The 14,315-nt window shown below is 50.0% G+C and overlaps 1 protein-coding gene across 2 annotated transcripts; it reads right to left on the reverse strand.

Moving 5' to 3' along the window:
* Positions 1 to 192: 192 nt before the first annotated feature.
* Positions 193 to 13,987, reverse strand: prss12 (serine protease 12). Of its 2 annotated transcripts, none has more exons than XM_029134380.3 (13): positions 13,243 to 13,987; positions 12,226 to 12,364; positions 11,157 to 11,329; positions 10,883 to 11,030; positions 10,234 to 10,412; positions 9,720 to 9,861; positions 9,429 to 9,649; positions 7,829 to 7,970; positions 5,973 to 6,178; positions 5,408 to 5,486; positions 5,011 to 5,133; positions 2,654 to 2,949; positions 193 to 1,813 (listed from the first exon to the last, which is right to left on the reverse strand). In XM_029134380.3, the coding sequence occupies exons 1-13, from the start codon at positions 13,574 to 13,576 to the stop codon at positions 1,491 to 1,493; spliced, it is 2,505 nt and encodes an 834-aa protein (XP_028990213.1). In that variant the 5' UTR covers positions 13,577 to 13,987; the 3' UTR covers positions 193 to 1,490. The 2 variants fall into 2 exon arrangements, with proteins under 2 accessions (XP_028990213.1, XP_028990138.1); XM_029134305.3 differs by having other exon boundaries at positions 10,883 to 11,033.
* Between the last annotated feature and the right edge of the window lie 328 nt (positions 13,988 to 14,315).

Below are 14,315 nucleotides of genomic sequence, written 5' to 3' on the forward strand. Positions count from 1 at the left end.
GATTTAATCATTATGCTCAGTTGATTTTCTCTAGTGTTTTGTTTTAGAGTTCAAGTAACGGAAGCAGATTGAAGTAGGAGTAAATTACGCGTGTATAATGGGACTTTCTGTTTTTTGGCATTGGGTTTTAGTAGAGGCTCAGCAGGAAGGCTGTCAAGTAAATAAAAGGCGAGGTAAAAGGGCAACGCAGTCTTTCCTCTAGATATTTCTTTATTTAAATTGTCAGCATTTGCCTTGTAAAGTGAAACAATGACCACAAGGGGGCGCCCTCGGTTAATTTACCCGGTTAGAGTTCAGACGTCTAGACTTGACACTCAACACGGCTAAAATACACTACAACTGTGCAACACTGCTGATTAAATTTACATTCAAATTAAATCCTGTGAAGAGACGCTTTTGCATAGGAGGCAATGTTTAGACATACAGGGGTAAAGAGTAAATCATATTTTAAAACATGTAGATGAAAACGAAAGGCTCCTGCTGTTGTTGGTCCCCCTCCACTAATCGTGTTTGCCCTGTAAATGAGGACAAGTCGGAAAATGTCTGCCATTCCTGTGGACACTGTGTGACATACCAGTGACGCTGATGGTGGGAGTGCGTGCGTGCAGCGAGAGAAACCTGAAGGAGCTGTGCCCGTCCAGCTGCTGACAGCTGGAAAGGTGTGCCGAGACGTCTGGACGACAAGTCTATTTATAGGAGTGTCATGACTCATCACAAAATCACGCTTTCTTACAAAATCTCAGTTTATGGAGACGTGTTACAGCGCATTAACATACTGTACAACACAATCTGTAAAAGCCCAATGAAAAGTCAATGTAGTGTCTATTTCATCAAGTGTTCCAGATTGTCTTCTTGTAAAATCTGCCCCGACTGGTAACTGGGACAATAGTGATTAGATCAAAAATGAACTGCAAATGCCTGAGTAACCACTAAGACGTACAGTACATGCTTCATACACAACATGAGTATACAGCACAATGGACAAAGGTTAAGAAAACAAGCACAAACAGGAAGAAGAAAGAAGTCACTTTGGCACAAGTCATAATGTCGATTAAGTTGATGCGTTAAGTACCAAACAGCGAGGCTCTGTGCACGGACATTCACACCAGGCTATAACTCCCTGGAAATGAAGGGCATGCTTGTTTATCACATAAATGTGGTCCCGTTTCAACACTGCTCACATTTGTTTATCATAATTTAAAATGAAACACTAACAACAGAAAACATTGCTGAGAAAAACGCATAGCACAGCATTTGTGCTCATCATAAAAACATCAATGAGATATTGAAGTTCAGCTTTTGTGTTGATGATTGATACACAAATACACAAAAGTCGATTTAAAGAAGTGCTAGTGACCTTTCGACCTGTGTGAAACGCTTCCAGGAGTAAAAGTCCAGCGCTGCCTTTTCACCAGGATCCCTGGATCAGTGACTGCAGTATTATTGCCCCCGCCGTTCCCGACCAGTCGCAACGAGCCGGTGGAGCGGCTTCACCGCGCCTTCTGATCCCGTCCGATCACCTTGTGTATCCAGGAGGTGAACGCCGACACTTTGGTGTAGACTCCCGGCGACTGCTGCGTTCTGCAGGCGTGGCCCCAGGACGTGACCCCGTACAGCACCCAGCCGCCGCCCGGGCGCTCGCACACCAGCGGCCCCCCGCTGTCGCCCCGGCAACTGTCCACCCTCCGCTCCGGCTGGAGGCTGCCGGCGCAGAGCATCCGGGAGGTGAAGGCGCCGTGGAAGTGATGCTGGCAGTGGCGGCGGGGCAGGAGGTGGAGGGGCGCCTGCTGCAGGGTCTTGGAGTAGGAGCGGCCTGTGGGGGAGGGGTTAAAGGTTAAGGCAGCGAGGTCAAGGTCAGAGCGATGTTTGTGTGAAGCACCCACAGCTCCTCATGTGCTGCTTTAAAGGTCGCCCAGCTGCACTTGTTTATCACAATCTTATCAAAGGCCTGACCTTTATCCAGCAGTTACAGAGCTCGAATCTTAAATCAATCCATGTCAAGGCTTTGTTCTTTTATTCCGCGAAGGTTGAATTGTGGACATGAAGCTGGTTTCGCTTCCTGTAACTGGCGTTGCTGCAGCTCGTAGCTCTGCGGACCAGCTTCGCTCCGAGGCCCAACTATGAACGCACCGGCAGCAACGGGGCCGCGCTCCCTGGAACCACCGCGGAAAAAACCTCCCGTCTGTGGATTCTCCCCTGCGGCGTCCGTGCACGTGCAGCGTTCGCCTCATCGTGTGCATAAAGTCAGCGGCGCAAATGAGAACAGCTGTAGACGTTGGGCCTAAAGTCACCCAGCCGATGTTTATAATATCAAACACTGTAAATAGACTATAAAAAAACCCGTCTCCAACAACACACGACAAACAAAAACACACTTTCGAGCCCGCATTAATTAAAACAGAGACACTAATGCCTCGTTAGAGCCTCCATTGTTTTGCATAAGCGCGTGCCGTGACCTCTGCTAGTCCTTGGTGGCTACGCTGCTGTGATTAATGACATCAGCCCGTCATTTAAAGATGGCTAACAGATGTGTGCCTGTGTGAACACGCTCCCCTGTATAAACACTGAGCCAAGCCTCTGCTCTGGTAGCCGCAGCCTGCGACGGTCCCCGCTAGCTAGCTAGCTAGCCGAGTGCTTGAACTCACGCTCCCACCTGTGTCGCCCCAGCCGGTGATGTGACAGTTGCTGGCTTGTTTGAGGACCCGCTCCTTCCTCGTGGGCAGACAGGCCGGAAGGACGTGGCGGCTGAATGACACGCACTCCCCCGGCGCCGGGCCCACCGCCCCCGGCGCCAGGCGCACCAGCGCCAGGTCGTAGTCGTTGCTGTGGGACCGGTAGCTGGGGTGGAGGACGAGCTGCTCCACGCCGTACTCCTCTTCGTGCTCCTCGGGGACGAGGGCGTGGAAGTCGCCCACGCGCACTTTGTAGTGCTTGGTGTTGTTGCCGTACCTGCGGAGGGACACGGACGCTTGAGGAGAGCCATTAGGAAGAGTGTGTGTTTGTGAGTCTGTGTTTATGACAAGATGGGTCCTGAGCAGGTTCTGTCACAAACACGGGACCACTGGTTCAGGATGGGATGGAGAAGGGACGAGCAGGGAAAGAGAGGGATAAACATAGATGTAAGAGAGAGAGAGAGAGGGAGGAGGAGAGTAATGGTGGTGGCGTCTGGATCGAGCCAAGGCTGGACGTGTCCAGTTACAACTAGTAGAGTGTTTCCGGAAAGATCCCCTGACCTGCAAATGCCACAGTGTTGATGGAATCACCGTCTCCGTACAGTACGAGCTATTAACTAGCAGCCCTGGTTCAGACTGGAGCTGGGTGCAATATACAGGTTATTATTTTATAAGTTGTTACACACCTGCTGGACTTGTGTGACTGTTGTTGCTCTCTGCTGCACAAGGTATAAATAGGCTTAATATGTTTGCAGCATGTGACACGAGCTCACGTTTTATGAACAGACTAGAAGTTGCTGCGGACGATTGCGTGTGTGTGTGTGTGTGTGTGTGTGTGTGTGTGTGTGTGTGTGTGTGTGTGTGTGTGTGTGTGTGTGTGTGTGTGTGTGTGCATGCGTGCGTGCATGTGTGTGTGTGTGTGTGCCCCAGTCAGTCTTTTTTTAGGTGATGCTATAAGCTCATTTGGATCCACATGCGCCGGCTCGCTGTCATGGCTGAAGCTAGAACAGCCCTGATATGTGATCAGCTGATCAGGTTAATAGGGCGGCTTCTCATTCCACAAGCTGTTTACTTCACTACTGATTCATTACAACCAACTACTACAGCAAATAATATTAACAAGTAAAGCCTGAGGCGGGATTTCTTTGTATACGTGACTTAACACATGCTGATTGATACTCGTATTATTGTACCATTTGACACTCAACCATGATTACGAACACGAAAATCCATTGTGTTGTGAATGAGGCAAATTATTTTTGCCACAATAGCGTCTTGTATTCACTGTCAGGTAGGTGATATGTATTTATTGTGATGATCTGTAAACCATCTAACATTCACCAGGTAAATGCTGCAAAGGCAACAAAGGGCTCAGTAGTGTGTGCATTATTTTGTTATAGAAACATAGAAAGAATCAAACTCTATTTCAGGTAGGAGCTCAAGAAATCAACTGGGAAAGGTTGTAGTCCATAAATGTGGCTTTAATGTGGAAACACAAGGATTTATAATAGTGGAGTTAATGAGGGCTGCACTAAAGTTAGAGTTCCCCTATCAAACCCAGGAACAGAAGAAAGTCCCACCTGGCAAAACCAACAGAACGGAGCATCAGCCTTAATATAAGATGAACATTCTGTTCAAATGCTCATTTTTGTTTAAGTGTTTCTACACTCCTCTCTGGTTTATGCATTAGGTGATGGATTTCATGTTATTGGCGGCGTGTGGAGGCCCCCAGACCACATGAAGTAACTCTGTCTGTCTCCCTGCCACCTGCACCTCAACCACAGCCAAGACGAGTATTACTGCCGGAAACGAGTACGACAAGATCTAAATACTGTATGTGGAGTTCAAAAAGAGATTAGAATGCCCCTAAGTGTGTCCAGAGAACAGGCAAATGTGTGCACGGACACGCAACTTAACAGTGTGTGTGTGTGTGTGTGTGTGTGTGTGTGTGTGTGTGTGTGTGTGTGTGTGTGTGTGTGTGTGTGTGTGTGTGTGTGTGTGTGTGTGTGTCCTTGCGGTTACATCAGAGTGGGGCCCGAAATCCTTTTTCACTTGTGGGGCCCTTTGGCTGGCCCCCACAACTTTAAAGGCCTTTTTGAAGATCAAGATGTGATTTTTAGGGCTGAGGTTAGGATTGAGTTTTGATTCAGATTAGAGCAAAGATTAGACGTCTGCCTTTATTTGTGAAGGTTAGGGTAAGGGGATAGGGAAGGCATTATGTCAATGGAGGTCCTCACCTCCACCTAAGTACAAGGATGTGTGTGTGTGTGTGTGTGTGTGTGTGTGTGTGTGTGTGTGTGCGTGCATGCGTGCGTGCGTGCGTGCGTGTGTGTTTGACCTCTTAAAGCAGTGAGCTGAGGTGAGAACCCAGCAGGTGTCGATGAGAGTCGCTCCACACACCAGCCTCCCGTCTCCGCGAGAGCCTCGCAAACGAATGGCCGCCTGCCACGGCCAGCCGCCCCTGTAGACCAGAACAACGATAAATAAACAACCCCACAAAATCTGTCTCCGTGCAAATATGTAAACATGTGAAATGTCATCTAAACGCACACCAAATAAATATTTACCATTTCAGCATTCTTCAGATCTAAGATGAGAGCACAGTGATGTGGAGAAAGACAAGCCGGGCATTTGTTTGTCTGTAGCAGCACATCAGCCGTTTCCCATTTAGGCCGTACGGACGGGTCCCACACTCACACTGCTCTCATTAATCCCTGTCGTCCCCTCCAGCTCACCTCAAAGAGTTTTCTCCTCCTATGATCCGCCGCTGGCGAGTGTGTACGAGCCGCAGTCCACAGATGGAGCTGACAGGGTCTGAGGGAGACAGCGGGAAGCGTTGCATATGCAGGAGGGCGATGACTGTTAAACCACACATCCAGGCTCAGATGCGGCTTCCATGAAATATTAAAGTGGACGTAAAACTCAATAATATCCGATATTAATCTTTTACTGAGGAATATGAACCCGTCATAAAAATAAATGACAGATCATTTGTGTAATCTGTGCGTTTGTGAATATTAAAATCTACAAACACAGACTAAGTGCTTTTACAGAGGGTATGATTCATCACCCTGATGAGACGAAACGCTTCCCTGCTCTGGTTTGACTTTCTATTGCATGAGCATGTGAGAAATAGTGGTAATAGCAAATGTGGGAAAATTGCATTAAGTCTTCCCTCACGTATAAAAAACGAAGTGAAGTGTAAACACAACTCTCTTCATTTTACCATACGACCTCTCTGAAACATTCGCTGGCGCTGCGAATCATTTACACATTACCAGAGCCACATAAGGGGCTGACCTTTGACCTCTCGGTGGCTGGCCTGGGACGCGCCGTAGTCACAGATGACCCCGGCGTCCTCGCTGTGGCGGCAGTTGTGCGTGCCGGGCGCCTGCTTGATGCAGTCGGCTAGCGTTAGCTCGTGGCCGCTGCACTTGACGTTGTCCGCGTGGATGGGCCCCGTGCCTTCGCCGAAGTACGCCATGACGCGGGCCTTTGCCTCCCCGCTGGAGAGGACAGAGAGGCCCGAACAGTCACACTCCTGCAAACGGACCGGCTGTAGCACTGTGTGCGTTGGTCACTTTCGATCACGTTAGACCACTTCAACATGTTTCACTGTCAGAGAGTAGCTTTAACAAGCTTAAAGTATTTCGGCTATTTAAAAAAGCCCCAAACACTTTCCAAGGTGTATTATTTTGTGCATACACCAAAGTATATAAATCACTGCCACACATAGTTTAAAGCTATGTGACATTTCAACATTCTCAGTCTGTGACACACTGCATCACGTCAGTCAATGTCATGACAACAGAATTAGTATCCACACCTCTGACAATAGAGTCACTGGTGTAACTGCTTTTAATTACGACTCAGGAATGAAGAGGGAAGGCGTCAGGTTGCGCCCCTGGGGGTTGTATCATTCACGGGCCTCTCGGTGAGATAATTAGTGTTGCGTGTGTCCGACGGCTCCCTGAGCGCCGCTCAGCGCAGAGGGTGACATAGAGTAGAGCCCCAAGTCGCTTGGAGCTGAGCCCAGAGAGTTCCAGCGTCAGCGCAGCAATAGTGCAACAGCAGTTGAAAATGGAAGTAAGCGATTCAGGTTCGGAGCTAATGCAGGAGGTTTGCCTTTACCTTGAATAACTTTAAGGGATTAAGGAATAAGGGGTTTTTGACTATGGTTAAATTAGGTGTGTGTCCATAAAGTGAATGTAAGTCACAGTAAAGTCACTTTTATGTGCGTGTATAGGTTATATTACCATTAGGAGCGACTGCGTGTGGAGAAACCTTTCACCACACCCCATGTGGAACAGACTGATGGTCCTAACACGGCTTTTACACGCTTCCCCTCTCTCTCTCTCTCTCTCTCTCTCACCAGATGTGGCTTTCATCTGCACACAGACGTGTCACCGTGAGCTGGGCGGCTAAGGGATGAGTGATGAGACGGAGGATGACGACAGGTTGTTATGGTACAGTTTTCCCCTGCCGCCTCATTGCAGCTATTGCTGTGGAAAACGGGACACTGACTGCAATGATGGAAGGGATAATGGGACACAGACGTGATGTGATGAGGTGCTTTGCTCTGGTTTGACGTATCTGTCACTGTGAATGTATCTTTTAGATAATTGAGCTGCCATTTAAATTAATATTTATTTACAATCAGGCTAAAATTTATTACATGGCAACACAACACTGGTTCATGTGTGTTTAGAACCTGTGATAGAAATTTTTGAAAGGTTATTTAACCTCATAATTTTCTAGTTTGACTAGTTTGAAACTCAAGACACCTGTGATTATAGAAAAGTGGAAACAGAATTGAGGAATGAGTCACAGAAGACGGTTCTGGAGTGAGGGCTCCCTGATTCTGTGAACAGAGCTGAGCATCTGGATACAATTACTGTAAGTCAGAGCGTATTGCATAGTGTGATCATGCTGAAACACAGGAGAAATCTATATGGAAAGAAACTCCCTCCAACTGGATCTACACCAGGTTACGTTCAGGATTTATATCTTCGTCTGCCCATGAGCCAAGCAAAACAGTTTCTACAGATTTCCACTGTGTTGACTAAGAACCAGGAACTATTATAAAGGTGTAAGACACACACACACACACACACACACACACACACACACACACACACACACACACACACACACACCTGTAGCCGAGCTGTCGACAAACCACCTCAGCGTCGCGGTCGGTCCATCCGTCGTCACACACCGTCCCCCACTGACCGGACAGATAGAGCTCCACCCGGCCCTCCTTGGGGCTCTCCCCTCCCACAAGCCTCACCGGCACACCTGTGGAACACACACACACACACACACACACACACACACACACACACACACACACACACACACACACACACACACACTCTAGCCTCAGTGAATGAATTCTAATGACTTTTCCAGTTTCAGGATCTCATTACACTGTGCCAAGTGCTCGTTAGTCATGCTTGGGTGCCTTTGAATTCCAACAATGTACTTTACAGCATGTCTAAATTAAATCTGGATTATTTTCTGTACATGTTTGTGTCGTCTGCCCTGGTGTTGACTAATTGTATGTAATGTAATGACTTTGAGAACAAAGTCAGGGGTCCGCCCGGAATCGCGGAGCTGAATGGCGGCCCATTCAAACGCTTTGTGAGGGACATGTGAGAAGGTGGGATTAAGGTGGGCGAGCGGAGGGAATGTTTGAACTGGTGTTTACTCTTGAGGAAAAGCTCCTCATTGTCTCCCTGCTTAGGAAGGCAAACACACAGGCCTTGGCGGCGGCTGGACGCGAGCGGGCCTTCGGAGCTCGGCCCGGCTTATCTGCGTTCTCTCGTTTTACAAAGACAACATGAAGCGACGCGCCCGCGGCACGTGACCGGGGGAACGCGGAGGCGTAAACACTTAGAGGCGAGCGCACACAAAAAAAACTACACATGCGCAAATTCTATGAAGCAATGACATAATCCTTCGCCGGGTGTTTGTGGGGTGAAAGTGTCCCAGAGGCTTCTGCCAAGCAATAAACCTGAGCTGAACCCAGCGGATGAAACAGCTACGTGAGCCTGTAGCTGCTCCAGCTCCACCTCCTCATGAAAACCATCGTGTGTCCTGATCGTGACATTAACCAGACTCATCAAAGCCGCACGGTCTCTCCTCCAGCCAGCGCGAAGACAGACGGCAGAGAACCGAACACGTACAGTATAGTACAAAGTGAAATCGGAGCCGCCGCGGTGTCCGTACACGTCTTCACTGCTGCCTGGAAGCCTTGGACGTGACCCTGATTAATGCTTCTACCGCGCAGCCTTTCCTGCACCTTTCAACGAGCGGCTGTCGGGCTGAGGGAAGGCCCGCGGACCTGCGGGGGCCACGGATTGTGTGTTAGGTGACGGTGTGTGGACGTGTCGGCTCACAGGCGCTGGGTATTTGTGATTTGTGTGCGAAGGATCGGCTGCAAGTTTGCGAAGCAGCTCCATTTATGTACGTTGGCTTTACGAGCATTAGCAGGGTAAGCTAGCTAACAGCTGTGGCGGCTAGAGCTAAGGTCAACATCCTGCAGCGAGAAAAGTACCGAAGGCAGGTTTTTCACAAGATGTAGAATTAGTCTGTCTGATCTCATCTGTCTAGTGGTTGAAGCCTGCACCCATTGTAAGTCTGAAGGGAGCTGCTACAGGAGCCGATTAACATGGGGTCAAAGGGTAACAGCATGGGAAAAATAACACAGATTCTTCTTTGCTCGTCTCACGCAGAGCAAGGATTGGTCCTTACTGGTCGGAAGGCTGTCTTCGTGGAGCTCAGCGCTGCATATGATGTTCACGTCTTCGTGGTGGGTGCAGTCGTGGCGCGTCCACTCCCTCCTCTTGCACAGCGACAGGCTCGGCTCCTTCCCCGTGCAGCTCACGTCGTCCAGGAGCACGGGGCCCGACCCGACGCCGAAGCGCGGGGCCGAGCCGGCGTCCGGGCCTTCGGAGGGCAGAGCGGAGCCCGGCCTGCGGACGCGTACGCGGGTTCAGCGGGTCCCGTACAGAACCGTGAGGAGGTGCGCGTGCTTGGCGGTACCTGAGGCCGAGCTGCCGACACACCACTCGGGTGTTAGCGTCCGTCCAGCCATCGTCGCACACCGTGCCCCACTGGCCGTGGTAGAAGACCTCCAGACGCCCCTCGTGGCTCCAGGAGCCCCCAGCCAGACGGACCGAACCATCTGGAGACAGGTCCAAATGAGCATTCATTCATTTCATTCTAAAAGTAAGGCCACTCTAGAATGAATATTAATACGTAGCTTCCCTAGGGACTAAACCTGGCAGCAGAACACGAACTAGCGCCTTTTTTCTGTCTATCCCCACACTGGTTGCTGGTGAGGCGACAGCAGGCATATTTCCTGGCACGGGCCCTGCGTAATCTCTTTAAAGCTTCCCTGCAGTACCTGGCCGGCTCCCCAGTGCAGCTGAGCTCTGCCAGGTTGTATGGGATTTAATGCACGGCTGTTCTCTCCGGCAGAAGCCTTTCTAGACTCATTAGCGCATGCAAAACGGCGCTACCACCCCCCCACGGGGCTCGGTGGACGGCGGCCGACCTGCGAGGGGGCTGCAGGACACGCCCGCGTCCTCGGCGTGCAGGCAGTTGTGCTCCCCCCAGCCGCTTTTGGGACACTGCTCCAGCGTGAGCTCGTTGCCGGTGCAGCGCACCTCGTCCAGCCACACGCGGCCCGCTGCCTTGCCGAAGTGCGCTCGGCCCCACGCCCTCGCCGCGCCGCTGCGGAGGAAACAGACGGGAGAAAGCCGCTAATTACGCCTCGGTGAATAGCACGTGTGCTCACAGGTCCTGAGTTACTGCGCAGAGCACGGGGTGCGGAAGGCTCTGGACACAATAAAGCCACTGTGCTTGAGCGCGTTCGTGACTAAATGCTGGTAATACACATGTAGAGCCTACAATTCTCACATCGCAGTGTTGCTAAATATGCATTTTGCCGTGGTAATAAAATCGATGCAGGAACAATGAGCCCGATTCACTGTCTGACCCCCAGATGTTCTTTACTGCTTGCTCCTCTCTCTGTGTGTCTGAATGGAAAGAATACTTGTCATACTTTCTGAGACCGGACACCCACATGAACGCATCTCAGCTTCCTACTGCTGTGGAGCCCTTTCTTCGCTTCCTTACACTCGCCGTGCATTCACTTAATGGAAAATACTGTTTGGAGTGAAGGCGTGAACGTGTATTTTTACCTCAGCCCCAGCTGTCGGCAAACCACCTCGGCGTCGCTGTCGTCCCACTGGTCGTCACATATGGAGCCCCACTGGCCTGCGTGGAAGACCTCCACTCTGCCCTCGGACCCCGACCGGCCCCCCACCAGGCGGACAGGAAGCGCCACTGCTGCTGAAAAGCAGAGTATCACACACAAACATAATGTATAAATATTCAGACGGACTCCAGTCCTACATTTGTTGAATTTAGAGGGTTCGCGTGGTTATTATCAGCTCCTGCTGGACTCAGGGCCACCTTGCTGTTGGACGCAGGTCACGGCTGCAACCAGAGAGCACTCCCCTCCGTTCCAGGTAGTCTTGGGACACTGGAGCAAGTCTGGCTCCTCTCCCTGGCAGTGGACTGCTCTCCAGTGGAGCTTGGCCAAGCCGGGACGAGAAAGGGCAACTGCTCGTGCACGACCCGAGATCCTGGAAGGAGATTAAAAGGCCAAGCAGTTACTGTATGGTACTTATAAAAATATGTTTCCCCCCACAACTGCAGGCCAACTTATAGTTAATAAGAGGCTATTATATTTTGAATTTTTTTTTTCATATTCCTCCTAGTCTAGACGTCTTTTCGCTCGCTCTCTCTCTCTCTCCACAAACGCTGTCTGGCTCCTCTCTATCGCAATGTATTTCCTAGCCAGATAAAACATTGTTTTTTCAGCACATTCTGCCCCGTGACCAAACGGTTGTACTTCCAGTGGAGGTATTTCTGTGGAGTCCACTTCATCTGGTTCCTTCTGACCCAACAGAATGTGCTGTTTGCTGGCAGAAGACTGTGGCCTCTGACTCTGTGTACCTGAACACTCACCCAAACCACCTCACGCAGCACATGATTACAAACTGACTCAATGCATGGTGAGTTGTGGCCGATGAAGCTACTGTAACAGAGAGACACTGGCCTCGAAGCACCATCAGCTTTTTCTATTGCATCTAATAGAAGCCCTGCAACCAGGTTTAGGACTAAATGGCCTCCTGTATGAATTCACGATGCATGTTCACTGGTGCCAGCACAGGGTTTCAAACAAGGTAAATAACTCAGCTCGTGAGACGTTTAAGTACCTCTGGGAAGTGGGGGGTTGGAATGCGAGGGTCGCACACGAAACGCGCAAAGACTGAAAAGCAGAGAGCGAGGAGTTGTGAAACCACCACAGCCCCGCCATCTGTCAGACCTCCGTTGGCAGCCTCACGTTCTGAATTTATAGCAGATGGTGACTGTGCTTGCACCTGTGTCCGAACGCGCATGCGAGGGGCGCGGGCAGAGCGGCGTGCGGCACACATCGCGTGTCTGGGCGCATGTGTTGGCGTGCAGGCTCACTGACCCCTTGCCCAGCTGTCTGCACACCACTGCAGCGTCCTCGTCCCCCCAGTCGTCGCCGCACACGGACCCCCACGCTCCCCCCAGATAGACCTCCACCCTGCCGTCCAGCTTGGAGCGGCCCCCCTGCAGATGCACGGAACCTGGGATGGGTGGAGAACAGCAGACGTGAAATGAACTCGGAGCGCATTTCTTCTCCGCACGACAACATAGCTCACTGTCATTTACTGTATTTAAAAGTGTTCCTCAATCAGCAGACGGGAAGTGTTTCTGAAAAATGCCCTAAGTGAGCATTAATTAATTCTTGAGACGGAACTTGTGGTTAAAGTCACGTTGTGGGTGCGTGTGTGTGCTGTTTATTGTGTAAGGTGTTCGGTAGCAGAGAGGCTCATGGCACAGGTAGCAGGAACAAAAGGCATCATATTGTTCAACGAGCTTTAACAACCGGATCAATACGCCATTAAGTGCATCATTGACTCGCACATCATTTATTCAAGCTGTGCTGTCGCTGTTCTAGAATAAAAAATACCACAGGCTGCTGCTGTGTGCCAGGTGGAAATCACACGTTATTTCCCTTTCATCACTCGCTCTCCTTTATCTCTCTCTTTTTATCAGTCCACGGATGCAGAGCCCACTTAGGCTCCACTTTCCTGCTCAAGCCTGTGTTGTTGATGGCCAGTGACAACTAGAGGAGTTGTGTTTAGTCTGGTTCGTCTTCTCCCCCAGACAGTGAGATGAATAACTAAAACATGTCAAGCCTTCGCTGTGAAGATGTGTTTAGACCTGTCATCTACACCAGTCTCACCTGAGCTACTGAGGGTGTGTCCTTAGTTACTTAAAAAAACAATTTAGAGCATATATATTACATTTCCTACTATAATGATAAACTAAATACACAGTTTGACATATATAAGACATATAACAGACTAATGACCTTGGAGTTGTGAGCTTTTCATACACTACTGAGTTAAAAGTCCTAATAAAAGACGCCCTGCTGGCGTCTGTGGCCCTGCGTGTTTACCTTGTTTACAGTCGCAGTAGCCCCAGTCCACTCTGCCTCTGTGGTTCCGGAAAAAGCACCAGGGTCGGATCCTGCCGTCCGGGTTGCGGCAGTGGTTGTGATCGCCTATGCCTTTGCCCGGGTAGCGCTCCCTGAAGCCGGCCACCTCGGTCCAGTTCATGCACCGCGCGCCGGACTCGGTGACGTCTATCGCTCCCCGGTAGAAGCCGTCTCTGCCGCGGCTGTGGACGCAGTCGGTGAACGGCAGGAGGAACGAGGGGACGCTGCTGGAGTGAGAGCCGTCGCTAATCGCGGCGAAAAGCGCGGCGGTCACAGCGAGAATTCCCAGATCCATGGTCGGGAGCGTGGTCGCGGGCAGCTGATTACATCGGGGTATTAGCAGCTCCTGTCAGCGGCTGAGGAGATGGTTTCCAGCCTCAATGCCCACATTGAGCAGGGAGAAAGGAAAAAGCGTCGAGGATCAATCAATCTCATTTGCGTGGGTTAATGGGCAGACGCCCCCCACTGAAAACACAGTACCGCAGATTATTCCAACTTGGGCGTGATTATATACTATATAATAATTTAATGAGGATGTGAGGTATTTTATGATTCATTCAATTAAAATTAGTGCCTTATTGTGGTTAATAAAGCTTGGAGCTAATGTACTGTACAGAGTGGACGCCAATGCGCTAATTCTGTATTCTACACAGCAGCTTGATAATCACAGAACAATAATCAAAAGAAGAGAGAGAGAGAGAGAGAGAGAGAGCGAAAGAGAGTAAAGAAAAGCGGAGACGTATTAAACCAGTGTGATTTCACAAAAATGTGTTTTGTAACCTACGAAAAACTACACTATTTTCAATCTACATTAATATAAATTGTTTATATCTTTTCGTATGTTCTGTCATTGAGGGTTATTTTTATTGTGTGTATGTGTGTGTGTGAGAGAGAGAGAAATAGCGAGAAAGGGGGAGACAGAGAGCGACGTGTTTGAGGACCGAGACCCTCTAGCGTCTACAATACAAAATTTCTGCCAATGGTGGAGACGTCAAACAAACGCGTCCCTTGTGATGACATCATCAGGCAGCGAC

The sequence above is a fragment of the Betta splendens genome, chromosome 1 (genome assembly GCF_900634795.4).
Source record: "Betta splendens chromosome 1, fBetSpl5.4, whole genome shotgun sequence".
Taxonomy (NCBI): domain Eukaryota; kingdom Metazoa; phylum Chordata; class Actinopteri; order Anabantiformes; family Osphronemidae; genus Betta; species Betta splendens.